Source organism: Panthera onca, chromosome D1, assembly GCF_046562875.1.
Source record: "Panthera onca isolate mPanOnc1 chromosome D1, mPanOnc1 haplotype 2, whole genome shotgun sequence".
Taxonomy (NCBI): domain Eukaryota; kingdom Metazoa; phylum Chordata; class Mammalia; order Carnivora; family Felidae; genus Panthera; species Panthera onca.
The window spans coordinates 92,340,670-92,361,154 of NC_138348.1; the positions used below are offsets into that span (position 1 = coordinate 92,340,670).

Below are 20,485 nucleotides of genomic sequence, written 5' to 3' on the forward strand. Positions count from 1 at the left end.
CATCTGTGATACAAACATAAAAATGATAAACATGTGAAAAATGTTTCCCAAGTTCCATTAAACTATGTGCTTTAAAAAAAAAGAAAGAAAAAAGAAATCTTAAGTTTCAAGCTAGTCTTCAGTTACTTAAGACCTATATGAAGGAAGTTGCTTTTTTCTGTGATCAACTCACATATTTCTTAAATAGTAGGTGGGGTTAGTGGGTACTTCAAAAAAGTTGACGATACAGGGAATTCTGTGAAATTCTGTTATCCACATCCTTCAGCTCAGGCTGTTAATCCCATTACATTTTGGAGAATAAATCCAAATAGGCTTTGATTCAGTTTGTACCTGAACAGTAGACTTGTGGGCCAATGCATTTTGTGATCATGGGCCTCTTTTACATTTGCATTAATTCTGGAGTTGTAGCCTTTCTTTTCTTTTTCTTTCTTTCTTTCTTTCTTTCTTTCTTTCTTTCTTTCTTTCTTTTTAAATGTTTATATATTTTATTTATTTAGTTTTGAGGTGGAGGGGATTGAGAGAGAGAGAGAGAGAGAGAGAAAATATCTCAAAAAGGCTCCACGCTATCAGTGTGGGGCCCTATGTGGGGCTCAAACCCACAAACTGTAGATCATGATCTGAGCTGAAATCAAGAGTCAGACGCTTAACTGATGGAGCCACCAGGCACCCCTGTAGCCTTTCTTTATTATTTTTGTTTTGTAGCCTTCCTTTAAAAAGAATTTTTTTTTGAATGTTTGTTTATTTTTGAGAGAGACCCCATGCAAGCAGGGGAGGGGCAGAGAGAGAGGGAGACACAGAATCTGAAGCAGGCTCCAGGCTCTGAGCTGTCAGCACAGAGCCCAACGTGGGGCTCGAACTCAGGAACCATGAGATCTCAGGTCACACCTGAGCCGAAGTCGGATGCATAACCTACTGAGTCACCCAGGCGCCCCTGTAGCCTTTCTTTAAAGTGGTTATTTGCAGGGTTTTAAGGGGTTTTTGCTTTTAGCCCTCAGATGAATTGTACAACTGTCCATGAGAGCTCAGCTTTATTTTAGATCTTTGAAACCTACTTCCTCTCTCAAAGTCAAACTCAACACAACTGGCTCTACTCTTGCTCATGATTCTTTCTTTATTGATCAAAGTAATATTTTTAGACTGTTTTGTGAAAATCAGCTTTATGATTTCCTAATGCTCCCAAACCTTTGTGTTTTTCAGGAGACAGCTGTGTCCATTCAGAAACAGAGAACAAAATTTTAAGTTGGAATCCTCTTATTTTGCCACATGGGTCAAAGGACTGTACTGAAAAGACAGCGTGGTCTCCTCCCGGCATTCCTCTAGACAGCCCTTCAGGGGTCCTTCAGCAACCCCAAGAAACCTGAGGATGTGCATACGACTGGTCATGCTCCCACTTCAAGCCAGCACCTGCACAAAACAGGCCTGGGGATGGACTGCGTGAAGGACATTCATTCAAATCAGAGAAAATCGTTATTTATTTTTTGTAGTAGTAAGGTCATACGAATGTATCTTAAATTGTGTGCCCTTTTTTATTATTTATGCCTTAACAATTCCTATTCCTCCCTCCCCCTCAGTAGGAAACCTAGTTTTGCGTAGTTTTCAATCATCTGAGAGCAGTGGTATCATTCCATGTTTCCGAGAACCTCAGTGACCAGAAGAGCTCCTCCTGCAAGGATCCAGCCTCTTGGCCGATACGGCTCGAGAGGGAACTGATCTGGCTGTTCGAAGTTTTCAGATGGAAAGCTGGCTTTTGATACTATGTTTATTATTATTGAGAACATTTGGAATCACCCTCAGCTGTCACCTAGTGTTTATAATAGCAGGTCTCTTTTGAATTTTAGGAGTGCCTTCCACAGAAGTGATAGGGGACCTGTTGACTGTCTGCACATGGGCACAAGTTATGTTCCGTTTTCTAGACACTAGTCACAAAGTGTCATGAACATGGTTTGAGGTTAAGGTCTGTGGGGTTATTGCATTTTGCAGAGAGGGAACCAGGGCCAGAGAGAAGAATGAATGTCCTCAGGTCCCACTACCTTAAAATTGGATTGGTTTATAAAATCATCACTGTGGAGCTCTTTTTGACTGTTCTGAGAGTAGGAACAACATAAGTTTAAAGTGGCGACTTGAAAAGAAAGACCCACATTGTGCTCCCGGTGTCATGCCACCCGAAAATTATTATTTTCCAGCTTCCAACATGGGCAATGCTTGGAAGACGTGAATGTCAGAAAAGATTTAATTTGGAGGGAAAGGGGTATGGTCTGAAATTTCCTGACTTTTTTCAGAATGTCGTCATTGTAAACAGGCACCTGAAGCTTCGGTTAGCAGAGCTCATAAATCACAGTTACTGCTCCCTCTGAGTGACGAGGACATTTGCAGCTGCCTTTGGAAGGCTTTTCTTCTCCACATCTAAAAAAAAGAAACAAAAGCTCACAAAAAAACACTACTACTATTTAATAGCTATTTTAATAGCTTTTGAGTCAAGCTTTAATGGATCACTGCTTATTTTTGGATTGTGCATCCCTTGGGGGGAAAAAAAAAACAAAATGATTCTCTTTATGTAGAGTCAAACAGTTTCAGCATAAATGAAAAAAACTTCTTTCCCAAAAATTGCAGTGAAATAGACTAGAATACTATGTTAATCAACTGTTTATGTAAATGCATCAATATTGCCTTACATATGTCTATATATTTTATAAATAGAGCTGTTAGCGAAATACGCTGTTTGAGCTGGGTCACTATGCGAGAATGTCTTCGAGTGGAATGTAGTGAATATAATTTCAGGGTCCGGTATTAGGGGTGCTGTAGAATCAAATTCTGCATTGCAGATGTCCATACCTATAGTATGCTGGATTTATGATTCATGTGGTGTAGATACACTTGGCTTTGGAGGGGGATATCTGCATCCCTTCTGTGATTAGCAAAGGACGGAGTCCTAGTGCACAGAATATGAAAACATGCCCTGTGTTTTTTGCCAACCAACTCACAGCCATGCGGTCACAAAGGGAGTTTGAGAAAACTGGGAGTAAATGTTCGTAGGCAGTCATTTTGATTCAGGAAACAGAGGTATATTAGCATGAGCCTTAGGTCATAAACTGCTTTTAAAGATTGAGTTTGAATATGGGATTTGTCCACCCGGTAGAGGAGACAACTTTTACCTTTAGGGCAAACTCATTGTGGACTGCTTTATTTATATTATTAGTAACGCTGTTTTAAGTGTTATCCCTTTTATTGTATTTTATTTATAAAAAAAAATGCCTTTATATATTGAGACATAAATATAAATATAAATATATAAATATATATATATATATATATACAGTTGCCTTACTGTTCAGGAGTTCTGCATTCTCCCTGACCTTGAGTTATTCTGAACTTGTATGACCTGCACAGTCAACCAGCAACCGTCCTGCCTGCTGTCGCTTCCCCGGGAAGTCCGAGGACATAGCACAGGGTGGGAGATGGCCCTAGCATTTGTGGAGTAGCTGCGGTGGACCAGGCACCGTGCTCAATGCTGGCCTCTGCTATCTCGGTAACCCTCACAGCAAATCTGCAACATAGCCAGTCACCCACCACAGAGCCTGAACTTTAGCCCAGTTTATCTGGAGTCGTAATCTGGGCTCCTTCCATTTTTTTCCATACTGCTTTCCAAAAGCATGTGGTTCCCTCTTTCAATGGAACCGGTCCAGTTCTGTATGCTCTCCTCCCCTGCCGCATGGTGCCTCCGATGCCCTGACCCCACAGCCAGAGAAGCTGTGCTCGGTCCTGCAGGGGCAGAGCTGTGTGCTCTGGGTCTTTCCAGAGTCCCCGTTTCTCCCCAGGACACCCCTCACCTCTTCCTACCCCCCCTCCCTCCCCGCCCCGCCAGGGAATGTGATCTTCCCTCGGCTTAGTGAACATGTCACTGGTCAGGCCTCTTCATGTGCCTTCTCCTCTTAGAATTCTCTGTGGTTCTTTGTTTTAGCATAAAACATCCCCGCTCCTGTCGTATCGATTCATTATCTCCTTTTTTTCCATCACGTACCAATAGTCTGGTGATGGGTGCCGTACAGGATGTAAGCGAAATTGCAATGTTTTCAGCCTTTTGAAGTGGTCTTTTAGGAAAGCATTTCTGGGTTGTGTTTATGTTGAGTGAGTCTGTGAACACCGGTACGTCTGTATCAGGCCGACTGTGTCGCAACGATCATTCCAGATACAGTACTGCAAAGAGCTTAATTTCAGAATTGAATTCCACCTGTGTTGCCCTTTTACAGCAATGACTTTGAGATGCATGTCTTTGTATCATATTGAAAAGTGTGTTTTTATTTTCCTTCAGGTTGTAATATTCTGTGTGGAACTGTACATATTTTAAGTGATGTAGCTTTGACAGGTTTTATCTGGTTGATACGACTTTATATTAAAAGGGAATGCTGCTTTCCTGTAGAGTAGCACGTGAAAATGGGGATCCTGAGATACTCCCTGTTTGTATAAAGCTGCTTATAGCTTGTGATGGGGGTGGGTGGGTGTATGTCTTACTCTGAAATTCTTTGGAACCTCCATCCCTGTCCTCCCCTGAAAATCCCTGTGCGCGCCCCAGAGCCAAGCGAGTTAATCCCTCCTGTTCTGACCGAAGAGATACAGGCCCTGAAGGAACAGGATCTAGGACAACAAGAGTTTTATGGGGAGGCTGGGAAAATGCCTGAGCCAAAGAGCTGTGCGGAAGGAGGCAGACCGCCTGCGGGGGTTGGGGGGGAACTCAGTATCTCTTTGGAAGGAAGACAGGAGGGAGGGAGAGGAACGCGGGGAGGAGAGTGGTCTGTGTTTACCATTAACTTGGAGCTACATCGGTGTGAACTCCTGGGTAGACAGCTCGCCTCCTCAAGGCGCAGCCCTAACAAGTCAAAGTGTCTGGGCTGTGGTGACCAGAGAGCCAGCAGGGTCTTTGGCATGGGGTGGGGCCTTGTTCTAGTTTATTCCCCATGTTGAAATAAGCCTTCTTTAAACCTTAGCTCCAGTCCTGAGAGCCTTGAGAGAACTTGAAATCCCTTTTCTAATAAAGTCTAAGTCTGTGAGAACCTGAGAAGCAACTTAAGTTTCTGTCCGTCTCCTGTCTCCTTCCAGGCGCCACTTTCCTTATTCCTGGCAAGATCATCCCTTGGCTCTCTTGCTGTTTCTTCTCATCCGAGTCCCCTGCGGAGGCAGCTCTGACTCCTGACTCTTGTAGCCCAGTTGAACAAGCATTCGTTTGTGTTTCCCCCAGATTTCAGACACATGCACACGCACGCTGGAGCCAGTGAGTCATGCTGGCAGCTGACAGGGTACGACTCTGGAAGGTCCCCTGTCAGCCAGCATCCCCCGGGGCCTGGTGGCAAGAAGCTGCATCTGGAATACCTCTGCTCTGTCGTGTCGGCACAGACTCCCGGAGTCTAGCGACTGTGTGTCCCTGTGACCACTGCAGACTCTGCGACACTCCTGCACCAAAGGTCGGAGACGGACAAAGACCCTGGCATTGGCACGTGGCTCCACTACCCCTCTGATTAAGCTGGTCCCATAACCGAAGTTTGCGTTCCTGGGGGAGGAATTCGAGATCTGGAAAGTAAGGAACTCCCAGAAGGGCACCTTCCTTGCTACAGTGGAATGAAGGCAGCACACGCCTGCCTACAGGTCTTGCTTCCCATCTCCTAGCTTCCCGCCAGTAGGAGAACCCGGCTGAAGCTGGGGCCGGCCTCTCCCTGTGGGAGTTGCAACTGAAACAAGCCTCCACCGGTGAGAGCATCACGTACGATTTATTTAGCAGTTTCTCGGTTCACAGGCTTCGTGCGCCAGCAGCTGGCTTGCTCGGCAGAGCGCCAGGCACCGTCCCCAGAACCATCCTTCTCCCCGGCCCTCGGACACCCGCCTGGTCTCTTCTCCAGTTGTGGGTCTTCCTCATCCTTCCACCTCCGGGTTCCACAAGCTGGGCCAGGACTCCTCTTGGAAGCAAGTCCTCCAGAGGCACGGCAGCCTTGTCCTGGTTGTGAAGGCTGGGTGTTGAAGGGGGTGGGGCAGCTGGGGTCTTCGCTTTCTTGGCTCTAGGGCCGACTACACGGAGGGATCTTTCCACTCCCACCTGTCCCCGTGCGTATTTGCACCTAACCCTTGGGGCCTCATGGGGTTGCAGTCACAGTGATGGTGACGTTAACTGGAGCATCCGTGGCTTCTTGCACAGGCTCCACACCTGGGGTGGCGGGTGGGGGTTCAATGCCTACCAAGGACAGACACAAGCAGAGGAGACCGATGCCTCGGGGGCATCCCCGCCTGTTCGCAGGACAAGAGACTGAGCCTCATGCATGAAACTCAGGACTGCTGTCCTTACACATGAGTGGTCCTTGGGACGGAAGCATGCTTACCTGCCTGTTCCTCAAGGCCTTCCCTCGACTCCCTATATTGATGATTTTGCTCCCTGAGGGTGAAGTGCGAGAGTGAAGTCAGTGACAGCCTCAGTTCCCCAGCCTTCCTTTCCAGTTAGAGGAAAATCCCAACACACAACCGCCCTTCCCCGCCCCGCCCAGAAGGACGAGGGTTCTACACTCACATGGGAACAAGCAACCGACCAAGGCCTGTAGGAAGAAAAGAAGGGGTGTTAACTTGAGCAATCCACCACAGGTCCCTGGAGAGTAGCCCTCCCTTCCTTCGTAGGCCCTGTATTAGAGACTGGGGAACATAGATGGGGATGGCCTCAGATGGCTGGGGTTGGGGGTTGGAGCCCGGATGAACCGCTAGCATTGAGGAGAAGTTACAGTTAAGGAAGAGCCTAGACTCTTTGCCCAGGGGAAGTCTGCGTCTCTCCTTGGATAGGTCTAGACCTGGCCACCTGTGGACTCAAGCAACCCCGCCCTTCAGCTTTCCACTCACAGGGGACGGTCCCCGGGTGCCGGGCAGCATACTGGAACACCAGTAGAGAGGCCACCGTTGCCACCACCACTCCTGTGCCCGCTGCACCCAGCACTGCTGGATAGGCGCTGAAGGGTGGATCCGCTGGGAGGGGAGAGCGCTGGTTACATGGCTTTGGTGCCACTACTGAAACGTGACAATGGCTTAGGGGGCGGCATGCAGGCAATGCCCTGCGGTGAGCAATCAAGAGCAAGACTTGACCCAGAGAATCTGTAAGTCAGGCCTTTCCCAAGGAAAGAGGTGCTCTGCGTGCTTTCGAGTCCCCAGCCAAGTCCCCCATTTGTGGCACTGAAGGCCACAGGCCAGTTATCTTGGAGCTTGGGGCCAAAGGGAAGGACACCAGGAAAAAAGGGAGTTCCCGGGACGGAGACAGAGCAGCAGGAAGCTGAGAGCCCACCTGTGCCCCGGGAGGTGAGACTGAGGCACAGAGTTGGGCCCCTACCCTTCTCAAATCACCGGCATCCTGTGTCTCCCCCTTGCCTATTTCCCCGGATTCAAGCAGAACTGTGGCTCCTACCCCTAGGCCCGGGGCCTCCGGAGCCTCCCAGGGAGGGATGGGAAAGACAGCCGTGACTACCGCAGGGGAGGGTGGAGAAGAGGAAAAAGACCAGGAGAGAGGACTTCAAGTGGGGGGGAGGCGGAGGAAAGGAGCAGGGGAGGCCCCGTGAGGAGGAAAATGAAGCGGGGCTCGGTTTGGTGGAGAAAAGGTGAGTCCCTCCATGGCCCTAGCCCCGGCACCTGGTATCTTCACCTCAGAGGGATGTCCAGCCGTGTGGTGATTCAGGGCCAGGACGCGGAAGGCGTAACGGACACCTGGGTCCAGGCCCCCCAGCCTCCGGCCCCTGCTCTCTGGCTCAATGTCACTGGCTGCTGTCTCCCAAGCCCCAGCTCCTGGGCTCGGGACACTGGCCCTCCGCTGCACCAGGAAGCCCGTCAGGTTCCCAGGGCCTTGGACGGCCCACTGCAGCTGCACCTCCCTCCGGTGTCTCCCGTACGTCAGGCGGCTGATGGTGACGTTGGGAGGAGCTGGGTATCCTGGGGGTGAGGGCGGGGACACATACGGCACCTGCACACCTATAGCCACATATGTCGGTGTGCTTGCGCCCCCAAATTGATTCCAATGTTGTTGAGAGAGAGCCAGGAGTGCGGCACCACACTGAGGTCTGTAGACCTGATCGGTCCTGTGTAGTTTCAGTCTATGGTGCCCTAGTGTCGTCACCTACAAACTGAGGACGTTATTCTGACAGCATGGAGTGCTGCTGGCCTTTATTCAAGAGCGCATCAGGTTCATCAGGTTCACGTTCACATAAGCCCATCTGGGTTTGCGCTTTTGAGGGCCTGTCTGTGCCTGAGGAGTTAACGGGTCTAAATTTTGGAGCCGAGGGGGCCCCTGGGTGGCTCAGTCGGTTGGGCATCCGACGTCGGCTCAGGTCAGGATCTCGCGATTCGTGAGTTCAAGCCCCACGTCAGGCTCTGTGCTGACAGCTCAGAGCCTAGAGCCTCCTTCAGATTCTGTCTCCCTCTCTCTCTGCCCCTCCCCCGCTCACACTCTCTCTTTCTCTCTAAAATGAACATTAATTTTTTTTTTTTTTTTTTTTTTTTTAAATTTTGGAGCAGAGGATTCCTGCGTCTTTCCACCTGCAGGGTTACGGCTGGAGGTTTCCCCGTGCCCCTTGCCACGCAAACACCCACTACCCCTCACTCACTCAGGACCTCCAACAGGACGCTCCGACTGCTGTTCCCTAAGGCGTTGCGAGCCACGCACTGGTAGGAGCCCCTGTGGCGTGCTGGGTCAGCGTCCCGGATGCTAAGGTGGAGCTGGGCCCCCTCAGGGTGCAGCATGAATCCAGAAGGGCCAGCTTCCACTTGCTGTCGCCGGGGTCCCAGCCAGAGGAGCTGGACAGGTGGCGTGCCCCCCAGGAGGGCACACCCCAGCCAGGCCTCTCCCCCTTCCAGCACGGACACCTGGGGCTTAGCCACTGCCACCTGTGGGGCTTCTGCAGGGACAGAGAGGGTAAGGCTGGATGGAAGGTGTCCCCCGCGCCTGGGCTAGTGGGAAGGCTTGGGGGTAAGGTGCTGGCCAGCAGTGGAGGGGATAGGGAGGGGAAACAGAGGAGAGATGGGGCCAGTGGAGTTGGCAGTGAAGCTTGTCTTGGGCCAGTCTGCTGCCTCTTCCAGGATCCCGTTCTATGCCAGAGTCCTACCACAATCTGCTTCCAGATTTCTTGATAATAGCAGTGTGCCTTCAGGCCCCAACTCTAGTCTCAGCTCCTATAGGTGGGGCCCCTGCCTTATTCACCCCTGTGTTAACCAGCTCCCTCCTAGTACCTGGCATGGGGCCTCCTAATACCTCCCTAATAGCCCACCAGCTCCCACCCCCAGGGCATTGGGCTGGGCCCAGAGCAGATGCTTTTTATGGACTGAGTCCTAAAGACCCAGAGTTTCAGGTGTCAGTGAATCTCCTAGGATAGAATTTCCAACCCCAAGACTGAATAATAAGGGAGGGAAATATTCCCAGATGAGGGCCTTCTGAGAACCCAGGGAGGCTGTCACCAAGCCCCCGGAGACCAAGATGTAAATCATTTTGTGTGAACTGCTATATGTGACTGTGTGTTTTCTCACATTTTTCACTTCAGTATTTAACTCTTTTTCGCGGAGTTGGCAATAAAAAGGACTGGCAGGGCCAGATGAGGACAGAGAAGGAAACCAGACCGAAACAAATAGAAGCAGTGAGAGAGGAAGAGAGAGACCTCTGACACCTGAAACACTAATGCAAGGCAGGAATATAATCAGGCACCTCTCATGCAAATTGATGCAAATGAGGGAGGCAGAATCCCTCAGGCAAATGAAGGAGACAGACTCCCTCATGCAAATTGATGCAAATGAGGGAGACAGAATTCCCTCACCGGCTAGACAGGGTGCTGCCCAATAGCGGTAGCCCCTGGTCACACGGGACTGTTGCACACTTGAAAGGTGGCCAGACCACACTGAGATGGGTTGTAAGTAAATACACTGGATTTTGAGGGCAGTAGAATAAGATACCTCATTCATAATTGTTTATTATTAAACATCGAAGTAATAATATGTTGGATATATTGAGTTCCATAAAATGTTTCTCTTATTTCTTTGTACTTTTTTTAAATGTAAAATTTTAAATTATATATACGGCTCACCTATTTTTATTGGGCAACACAGACCCAGACCAAACCCCCTGACTTTATGGATCGAAACAACTTGAGTTCTGGGAGGTGAGGTGACTCAGTCTCCTGACTCACTGACACCCCCCCAGAGGCCCTCATCACGATTCCAAAGGGCTGCTCTCCCACCTCAGCCCCAGAACCAAGCCACCAGCCCCTACTCACCCAGCAGGAGCCGGCAGTGGGGGTCAGGGACCCTGAGTGGGTGACTGCCCCTGCAGGTGAACTCACGGCCAGCCAGATCGTCCTGGGTATGCAGGAGGTGGATGGCCAGTGAGGGGCTAGTGGTGCCCAGGGGTTGCTGTTGTCCATCCAGCCAGCTCAGCATGGCACGGGGCTCGCCTCCAGGCCACTCACAGCTCAGCACGATGAACTGGTCTCCAACTGTGGCTGTGGTCCAGCAGGTGGGGCTCCGGAGGGGTTCCCCTGGATAGGGAATAATGGCTCAGCCTGGCTCTACAGGAGGAAGAAGGGCTTGGTAGGCCTACTCCACCCCACCCCTCCTTCCTTCATTTATTGCTCACTCACTCATTCCTCCATTGACTCAGTAACTCGTTCACTCATTCATCATTATTGAGAGCTGGCCATGTACCAGAGAAATAGTGAGGGCAGACACCAAGCAAACAATGACAATATAATTTGATGAATGCTAGAGTACAGGTAGGAAGACAAACTTTGTGGGGCTATAGGGAGAAGCACTTTGAAGATAGGATGGCATCTGAACTTGGTCTTGGGGGGTGGGTAAAAATCTCCAAAGCGGGAAGAAAGCTAAAGGCACATTTCAAGGCCAACATGCAATAGGGCAGTAGAAGCATGGTGTAAGGTCAATGACAGCCTGCTGACCCTGGAGGCTGGGAGACAGGAAGGCATCACAGGGCTCCAAGCCCAAACTGCGGAGGACAGGGCAGTGTGGCTGGACGCCCGGCTGGAGTGGAGAGGAGGTTGGAAGGAAGAGTCAGAGCTGAGTGCTGCCCACCTCCTTGCTACATGGCAAGTCTTGGAGTTTGCGATCTGGAGCCGCATCCCAGGTCCCAGGGCTCCTCTAAGGCTCTCCCCTGGCTCCCACCCACGCCCCTGCCTGGAACATCCGAGCCCTGCTGTGTCCTATGTCCACTCACACAGCGTGATCCTGCAGAGGGCAGGCAGCGCCAGGGCTGGGTGCTCGCCGGCACAGGTGAAAACGCCGCCGTTAGGGAGCTGGGTGGTGCCACGACTCCAGGTGACATTGCTGAGAGCAGCAGGGCCAGTTCCCCGGGGCCCTTCCCACCGCAGCCGGGCAGCTGGAAGCCCCCCCGGCCAGGCGCAGACCAAGGTCACGGCCCCAAGGGTGGGGAGCACAGAACAGGAGGGCTGCCCCTCAGGGGGATCTGGGCGGAGAAGTGGGCGAGGATGGGGCTGGACAGACTCCGCTGCCAGGGCACCGTGGCCCCCGGGCCCAGTTTAGAGGCCCGGAGGCCACAGGGTCAAGGGTAGGAGAAGGAGCGAGAAGTGGGTGGGAGGGAAACGACTCGATTTCTCTGAGGGGCTGAAGAGCAAAGAGCTGCGCTCTCAGGTCAGGGGCAGGAGCTGACGGGGTGAGCGGGAGTTCAGATTCCCTGAGGAATCCCAGAGGCCCGTGGAAGCCCCCAGAGGGGAAGTTTCCCCATTGCCTCTTCTTTGCCACTGGGTGCTTTGCCTCACGGTCATTTCTCTACCCTTCTCTGTGCCTCAGTTCAGTCTCCAAGGCCGTGGGAAGAATCACTTGGGGATGAGGTCGACATAGGGTCAGGGGCTTCCTCTCTCCCTGTCCCTTCCCACAGCTTTCTCAGCCTGTCCCCCTGCTCTCCACCTCCTGACTCCCACACCTCCCTCCCCTACAACGTCTACACCGCTTTCCACAGGGCGCCTGGAGTCTGCCAGAACACAGGGCTGTGGTGGTCCTGGCTTTGAGCGGCCCCTTCCCCCACACTCACAGTAGATGGTGAGCCTGACGGTGGTCTGGCTGTGGGTGTCCAGGCGGCTGTTGTGGGCCAGGCAGGTGTACAGGCCTGTGTGGGCGCGGCTGGCGCTGGCGATGGTGTAGGCGGGCCCCACTTGGACCTGAGTGTGGTCGCGGAGCCACACGTAGTGACAAGGGGGGTTGGATGCAGCCCGGCAGCTCAGGGTCACCTCTTCCCCCTCGCCGGCCCAGAAACCCTCCTCGGTCAAGCCCAGTGGCTCCACCGTGATCACAGGATTGTCTGGACCATCTGGGGGGCAAGGAAGACTCGTCACATCTCTCCAGTCTTCATTCCCTGACTCACTCGTGTAATCGTCACTGACTCACCATCCAACAAGCTCGTGCTATGGACCTACTATGTCAACCACTGGGCTAGGCCCCCGAGGAGCTCAGAGTCTGCGGGCCATAGGCACCGTCCAGTGTAGGTGTTCAGGGTCCGTGGAGGCAATCATCCTAGGCTGTGGGAGGCTTCCCTGAGGGACCGAGTTTGGGGTACGACAAGAGCTGGCTAGGCAGGAGGGGGGTGCCAACCTTCCCAGTTTGCCCAGGATGGAGGGGCTTCTTGGGACTGGGACCGTTGGCCTTTGACGTGGTCCAACTTGGACCAACTTGGACCAACTTGCTGCCCTCTCTCCCTATTGTGTCCCTCCTCCCTGTTTCCTTAGGGTTCAGTTGGTCCCGAGAGACCTTCAGGTTCAGCCCAAAGGCAGGCTCTGTGGGCCATCCCCTTTACCGTAAATATGCATAAAATTGTGACTCTGAACGTATGCCCATTTTCCTGGGAAGAGGGGCCCACGAGCTTGAAAAGGTTAAAACTCCTGTCCTAGACCTGTATTTTGTACCAGCGGGCCCAGTGCCCTGATGTTCTTGCCTTCTGGAGCCTCTCAGAGGGCCGTGGCCCTCCTGGTGGCCCTGAGGTGTGGCAGGAGGCAGAGTGCAGACCACGTGCCCCCCACACCCACCGATCTGACTCACAGACGACATCAAGGAAGTTTCCATCACTGCTCAGCCGGTTGACGGCGTTGTGGGCACTGCACGCGTACCAGCCCAGGTGCGTCCTGTTGACTGGGTCCAGCTGAAGCAGTTGCCCTGTGACCTCCACCAGGTCCTCCTCAGGGCCTCGAGGTGCCTGATGTCTCCAGGCAAAAGTCACAGGCTCTGTGCCCTCCCGTAACGCACATGTGACCACCACGGAGGTCCCCTCCACTGGGGATGGGTCACTCAGTCTCACCTGAGGCTTTGATACGGGCACTGGCCAGGGGAAGGAGAGGCCTTGTGTTTGTTATCACAGACCCAGGCCATGCCCGGCTGTGTCTCACGGCTCAGCCCTTGCTGGCTGGGGGTTGGCCTGCCCATGGGGCCCTGACCATCCCTTTCCTAGGACCCCAGGTTTTCTCGCCCCCCCCGGAGGCAAGGACCAGTGGAACCTAGGCCCGGCCCAATGCAATGAGAAGCACATGCAAATAGAGGCTAAACAGCATGCAGAGCAACCCAGGTCACCCGTCCCAGCTAGGCTCCTCACCCAGCACGGCCAGAGTGTGGTAGGAGTAGGTGGTGTGGAGCTGGCCACCGGCCGCGTGCAGGGCCTGGCACAGGAAGTGGCCACGGGCGCCCTCCCGCAGCTCCTGAAGCACCAGGCTGCTGTTCCAAAGACTCACGGCCCCCAGCACGGAGGCCCCGGCCTCCACCTTGGACTCTGCTCCATTGGTGACAGCCACAGGTCGGGGAATCAGCGAGCCCAGGGGAGTGAAGCTCCAGAAGACCACCAGGGGGGCGGGCCCAGAGCCACAGGCCAGCTCCACAGAGCCGCCCCGCACTCCTTGAACGGCTGCGGCCTCCTCGTCAGGGGCGCTGCGTGTCAAGTGGGGCTGCCCTACGGACAGAGTGGCAATTCAGGACATCTGGGCTGTGCTGGGCTCTCCTCCCTCCCCTCCTCGGGCCCTTCCTTCTTCTCCTCCTTGGAGTTAGTGGGGAAGCGACAGTGTCTGAGGGAGCTTTGGAGTTTCCTGTGTGGCCGTGCCAGAGCAGGCAGCCTGGGGGAGTCCTTGCCTGAGATCAGGGAACAGACTGGAGCTGAGGTTCCCATCCCCGGGTGCCGGCAGACCACTGTGGAAGACTGATAAAAATACATATTCCTGGGCCTCATCTCAGACCACCGACTCAGAATCCCCAGGCATCAGGGCCCAGGAATCTGTATTTTTAACAAGCATCTAGAAGTCAGTCTGATGATCAGCCCGAGATGGGAGATCTACACGGCCACTGTTTAATCGAGGCTGTGGGGGTCTCTGTGTAAAGATTCCAGGGGGATTCCAGACCCACTACGGCAAAGGGAAGATGACCCCAGCCTGCCATCAGCCCATCCAGCACGCATGCATCAACTGCTAATTACAGAGTACCTGCTCTGTACCAGGCACCAGGGTTACAAGGACAGACGAGCCGCCCCAACCCGGTTCTCGTGGATCTTTCAGTCTATCGGGGAGTTGACATTAAACAGCCATCACAGAGTAAGGCTGTCAACGGGTGTTTTTTTCTGCTCAGGACCTAGTACGGAGCCCCAGCATCTGCCTGAGGCTCATGTTCTCCTGTCTCCTGTGGCCAAATAATGATACTGTGCTGGGCTTTGGCACGTGTGGATGATGATAGTACCTCAGAAGACAAGCAAGGCACAGAATATCTGCTGACCTTGCCTGTAACGATAATAGCATCCCCTGAGACTCTGAAGCACGAAATCACGGTCTAAAACCACATGGCAGGTGGTAGAGCTGGGATTGGAGCCTGGCTCCCAATCTCAGACTCTTTCCACAGCTGTCAACTTCTCCAGCCAGAAGAGAAGACAGGCACGGAGCTGGAGGGAAGGGATCACGGGCCAAATTCTGCTCTTCACTTGAGCGAGAAGCAAAACAACCCAGAAACTGGTTCTTTCCAACCCTGTGGACACTGCTGTGGCCCCAGCTACCAGCATCTCTCACCTAGCCTATCTCCAGATGCTCTCAGCTCCCAGGAAACCACCTGTCTTGAAGGGAATGTTGGGGGGGGGGGGGGCGCCTGGGTGGCTCAGTTAAGCATCTGACTGGCTCAGGTCACGGTCTCGTGGTCTGTGAGTCCGAGACTCGCATCCGGCTCTCTGCTGACAGCTCAGAGCCTGGAGCCTGCTTTGGATCCTGTGACTCCCCCTCTCTCTGCCCCTCCCAGCTCATGATCTGTCTCTCTCAAAAATAAATAAACATTGGGGTGCCTGGGTGGCTTGGTCGGTTAAGCGTCTGACTTCAGCTCAGGTCATGATCTCACACTCCGTGAGTTCGAGCCCCGTGTCAGGCTCTGTGCTGACAGCTCAGAGCCTGGGGCCTGTTTCAAATTCTGTGTCTCCCTCTCTCTCTGCCCCTCCCCTGTTCATGCTCTGTCTCTCTCCATCTCAAAAATAAATAAACGTTATTAAAAAAAAATTTTTTTAAATAAATAAATAAATAAATAAACATTAAAAAAATTAAAAAATAGAGCGGGGGGCGGGGGGAACGTTTGGAAGCCCAGATCTGACCATGTCACTCCATGCTTACAACCCGACAGTGGCCCTCAGGATAACCCCAGGCTTCTGAAGGTGTTCCGGCCCTGCCTCCCCCACTCCTGGCACATAGCGGTCGCTCAGGGAGAGCTGGTTAAGGCCTAGCAGATGAACAAAGTGGATGGACTTGGCAGAATGGCCACAAAAGTGTAAAAGGGGGATCCCAAAGAAGAAAAGGAAGAAGTAACAGGATGTGAGGGGGGAATGGGCCCCTGTGAGGGGTGGTCCGAGTATCACTCACCCGAAGCCCCTCGATGCAGAAGGCAGAGGGGTGTCAGCAGCAGGAGACTGAGCGTTTTGTGCAGAGCCCTCTGACGCACCATGGTCTCATCTCCCTGGGTGGCTGTCCATGTGGGGCTCCTGCCTGACTCTCGGGAGCTCCCTCTCCAGAGCAAAGCCCAGCCCTGGAAGGATTGGGGGTCTGGCTCGGGTGGCCAACCTCAGCCTTCCGACACCACCATCCCGCTCTCCTGTTACCCTCACTGTCCCAATGACAAGTGAATTATTTACCAGATGATTCACTCCATCCATAATGCAGAGATGGGAGGGCAAGACCTAGCTGGGGCACACACCTCGGGGACAGCCCCGAGCTCCCCTGGCATTTCTATTTCAGTGAGAGCATAACGTTAGAGAGTCGCTGAGCATAAAGTTGAAAACAGCCCAACCACATCAAGTGCAAGCACCTGCCCGACACAACCCCCCCGTATGCAGCCCTCCGGACCTCAGGGACAAGGACATCAAAACACGTCATTGAATGCCTTTCGTCCCCCCTTGTGTTTTCCTCCTGTTTTGTTGGGAGAAGCTGGTAGAGGGCTGGAAGGAGCTCAGGAGTCCAACACAACACCAGAGTTAGGGTTTGACTGTCGAGCTATGACACTTCTGGAAATTTCTGAACCTCTCTGAGCTTTAGTTTCTTCGCAGATAAAGTGGGATAATAACACCTTTTTTCTAAGGCTATTGTGAATATCAGATAAAAACCTTATATTCGCATACGGGGGGGTGCTTCTCAGGTGCTAGTAAAGTCCTGTTTCTTGACTTGGGTGGGGGTTACAGTTCATCAAACTATCCACGTACACAGGCACGCAAATACTTGGGTCAGGCGCCCAGCGTGTAGTTGGTGCTGTCCTTCACACTCCCGGCTGGATCTGATCTATGAAGCACGGACCAGCTTTCCTGTTGCATAGCTGTCTCTGCTAGACAGCCTGACATGAGGTCCGTTTTCGGTCTTCTGGTGCAGGGTGAGGGATAGGGTGAGATTCCCGCACCCCAGTGGGATGGGGTATCTGGTGTCAGGTTCATCAGGGCTCGGCTGGGACAGAAGCCGTTAGAGCTGAGTGCCCCACAGGCTCCTCCTGGGCTCCAAGGTGCTCACCGGGGCACTCTCGGCTTCTCACTTGCCCCAGGCTAGTGGACAGACCCCTGTCCCACTTTCATTCAGTCATGGCCAAGGTCCTTCCACGCCCTCCTTTGGGTCATGAGCCTCTATTCCCTCCTAACTGGGCTTTGAACAGAATGACGGAGGGTCCCTGGGAGTCGGGCTCCCACAAAGCGGGGACGGCATGTTTTCCTGACACTACTGACCAGTCCGTATGTCTCACTCCTCTTGACCACCCCCCACCCCAAACTGGGAATATCTTAATGTTCCTTTGGGAGCAAAAGAAATTCTTTGGGATCTGGCATTGCTGTCTGCCTCAAGATGGCCACAGGCCCTGTCTTTAGAGAAAACATGAGCATCCAGACAGAGTGAATCAGGAAACCTTAAAGGATATTTGATCTTGCAGCAAGATTTTGTGCTGGCCTTGAAGTTAGCCAGAAGTTCCTCTTCTGCGTGTGGAATTGACCCCTGCAGCCAGCCTTTTCTCACCCATCAAGGTCACAGAAGATGTTGGGAATGCAAGCTGGTGCAGCCACTCTGGAAAACAGTATGGAGGTTCCTCAAAAAACTAAAAACAGAACTACCCTACGACCCAGCAATTGCACTACTAGGCATTTATCCACGGGATACAGGTGTGCTGTTTCAAAGGGACACATGCACCCCCGTGTTTATAGCAGCACTATCAACAATAGCCAAAGTATGGAAAGAGCCCAAATGTCCATCGATGGATGAATGGATAAAGAAGATGTGGTTTATATATACAATGGAGTATTACTCGGCAATCAAAAAGAATGAAATCTTGCCATTTGCAACTATGTGGATAGAACTGGATGGAACTGGTATTATGCTAAGTGAAATTAGTCAGAGAAAGACAAAAATCATATGACTTCACTCATATGAGGACTTTAAGAGACAAAACAGATGAACGTAAGGGAAGGGAAACAAAAATAATATAAAAGCAGTGAGGGGGACAAAACAGAAGAGACTCATAAATATGGAGAACAAACTGAGGGCTACGGGAGGGGTTGTGGGAGGGGGGGATGGGCTAAATGGGTAAGGGGCACTAAGAAACCTACTCCTGAAATCATTGTTGCACTATATGCTAATTTGGATATAAATTTTAAAAAATAAAAAATAAAATAAAAAAAAAAAGATCACAGAAGATGTGGGCAGTGCTCCCCAACCCATTCTGCCTCCTTAGTAAGGGAGATTCTGGAAGGGAGAGTCAGGGAAGAAGGTGTATTAGGATTCTCCAGAGAAACAGAACCAATAGGATGTGTGTGTCTACAGAGAAAGAGATTTCTTTTTTTTTTTTTTAATTTTTTTTAATGTTTATTTTTGAGAGAGAAACAGAGTGCAAGTAGGGGAGAGGGGCAGAGAGAGAGGGAGACACAGAATCCGAAGCAGGCTCCAGGCTCTGAGCTGTCAGCACAGAGCCCAATGTGGGGCTCAAACCCACAAACCATGAGATCATGACTGAGCTGAAGTCCGGTGCTTAACCCACCCAGGTGCCCCGAGAAAGAGATTTCTTTTAAGAAGTTAGCTCACATGATTACGGGGGTGGACAACTCCCCAGATCTGTAGTCAGCAAGCTGGAGGCCCAGGAGAGCCTGTGGTGTGAGTTCCAGTTTGAAGACTGGAAAGCTCGAGACCCAAGAAAGGCTGATGCTTCAGTCCAAGTCCAAGGGCAGAAGAAGATTGATGTCCCACTTCAAAGCAGTCAGACAGGAAGAATTCTCTCTTATTTGGGGGGAAGGTCCACCTGTGTGTTCCACCCAGGCTTTCAACTGATTGGATGAGGCCCACCCACATGGTGGGGTTGGGGGTCAATCTGCTTGACTCAGTCCACTCATTCAAATGTGAATCGCATCCAGAAAACATCCTCACAGACACACACAGAATAATGTTTGATCAAATATCTGTCACACCGTGGCTCTGTGAAGTTGACACCTAAAATTGACCGCCCCCAGCCCCCACCCACTCACCCAGGGCAGAGCTGCAGTCCTGTCTGGAAGGGAAGAGGAGGCATGACCAGAATGGGCGAGCAGGTCTAGGGCTCCTGTCTCGGATGCTATGGGAGCACAGGGGCCAGGAGAGGCTTTTGAGAGACAGCAAAGTGCAGTGGTCAGAATACAGCTTTTCCTCTTCATTATCGTGTGATCTTGGCATGTAACTAACCCCTCTGAGCCTCAGTCTCATTTATATAATTGTTTCCTTGAGAAAAATAAATGGTCTTATGCATATATAGCGCCTGTCTATTAAAATTATTTATGCCCCTTGAACTGAAGAAAGTCAACAATTAATTCAACAAACATTTCTTGAACATCTACTAAGTGCTAGGCATCGTGCTACTGATGGCACGGCACCTTCCTGTCTCTTTTCCCCTCTTTCCCAAAGAGCATCAGCCAAGCCAGGGTAACCTGGTACTGTGCTTTGCTCTGGGCATGCTCAGTACCCAGGCTCTGGGGCAGGTGAGGCTGTAGGCTCCCCGTGTTTCGGTGCCTGCTTCGCATCCTCCCCTCCTGCCCAGGTCCTTTGCAGGGCCCCTCACTGTGGGGCTTCCATTGACAACCTTCCTGGGTCCCAAGGGCTCACATCTGCACCTGCGTCATTGCTTTGGGAGATCCTGGAGGGAGGAGGAGGGGGTGGTCTAGAGACAGGAGCGATGAGGGGCCAACTCGGGAGTGTTCTCTTGGCTCAACTCAGAAGGTAACAAGGATGGACTTGGGGATCCAGACTCTTGAATTTTGAGCTGAAATTTTGGAGAACCAGGGCTGAGGGCTCTGAATGGGTCAGTGAGACCCACCTTATGGCAGAGGAGGCCTCCAGTAGCCTTCTGGAGAGATGGCCCTTCAGCCCCTTCTATTGGCCAACTTTGGGTGGGCATTGCAGTAGCTATATGACCCCGGGCAAGCAACATACCCTGAACTTCCTTGTCCTCATCTTTAAAATGAGCATGATAATGACTACTTTCTCAAGTTATTGGACAGATAAGACGTGACCACACACACCAAGTACCTTGTAAGCCCCTAGCACATAGTATACACTCAATAAACGTTCATTCTTGCCCTCTTTCTGTTTCGGGTGAACTAGAATCTGCCTTCCTGACGCTGCTATTGTCTGGGTTGAGCTCTTCCCCCGAAACTTCACAAAATTACTCCTATCCCTCTTCCAAATGAAAGTCATTCAGAATTTGAAAACAGCATGTCCAGTCCTTGTATTCTCTACCTAAATAATAATACCATTTATCGCCAGGAATGTGCTGCATGGGCTGGGTGTTTTCAACACTCCATGAGATAGTACTGCTATCCACATTTTACCAATGGGCTCAGATTCCCTCTACTTTTTCCCCCGATGAATCGATCCCCCATTCTCCTTGTAGCTCCATGACCTTTGAGCACTTTCCAGTTTGTCCCCACCTGAGACGGTCCCCTCAGGGCTGGCCAGAAGCCCGTGGAACTGCTGGGTTC

The 20,485-nt window shown here is 52.0% G+C and overlaps 2 protein-coding genes across 5 annotated transcripts in view; one reads left to right on the forward strand and one right to left on the reverse strand.

Moving 5' to 3' along the window:
* The window catches only part of CDON (cell adhesion associated, oncogene regulated), a 105,329-nt gene extending 100,264 nt beyond the window's left edge, over positions 1-5,065 (forward strand). For all 4 annotated transcript variants that reach the window (XM_060605167.3, XM_060605164.3, XM_060605165.3 and 1 more), the window contains exon 20: positions 1,198-5,065. In XM_060605167.3, coding sequence (XP_060461150.3) covers positions 1,198-1,361 — 164 coding nt within the window. In that variant the 3' untranslated portion in view covers positions 1,362-5,065. The remainder of the gene's footprint in view (positions 1-1,197) is intronic.
* An 88-nt stretch (positions 5,066-5,153) lies between these two features.
* Positions 5,154-16,031, reverse strand: VSIG10L2 (V-set and immunoglobulin domain containing 10 like 2). The gene is made up of 12 exons (XM_060605170.3): positions 15,882-16,031; positions 13,604-13,954; positions 13,057-13,332; positions 12,056-12,331; positions 11,222-11,470; positions 10,269-10,529; positions 8,613-8,903; positions 7,645-7,941; positions 6,868-6,990; positions 6,548-6,572; positions 6,363-6,415; positions 5,154-6,217 (listed from the first exon to the last, which is right to left on the reverse strand). Exons 1-12 carry the CDS (start codon positions 15,961-15,963, stop codon positions 6,120-6,122), a joined length of 2,382 nt encoding a protein of 793 aa, XP_060461153.3. The 5' UTR covers positions 15,964-16,031; the 3' UTR covers positions 5,154-6,119.
* Positions 16,032-20,485: the final 4,454 nt, after the last annotated feature.

Bases quoted from the DNA above. Each gene is read 5' to 3' on its own strand.
- VSIG10L2 (XM_060605170.3), bottom strand. From the start codon at position 15,963: ATGGTGCGTCAGAGGGCTCTGCACAAAACGCTCAGTCTCCTGCTGCTG. The intron at 11,471-12,055 runs GTGAGTGTGGGG...TTCTCCGCCCAG, and splicing joins CGTCAGGCTCACCATCTACT to ATCCCCCTGAGGGGCAGCCC. The intron at 7,942-8,612 runs GTGAGTGAGGGG...CCTCACCCCCAG, and splicing joins CGTCCTGTTGGAGGTCCTGA to GATACCCAGCTCCTCCCAAC.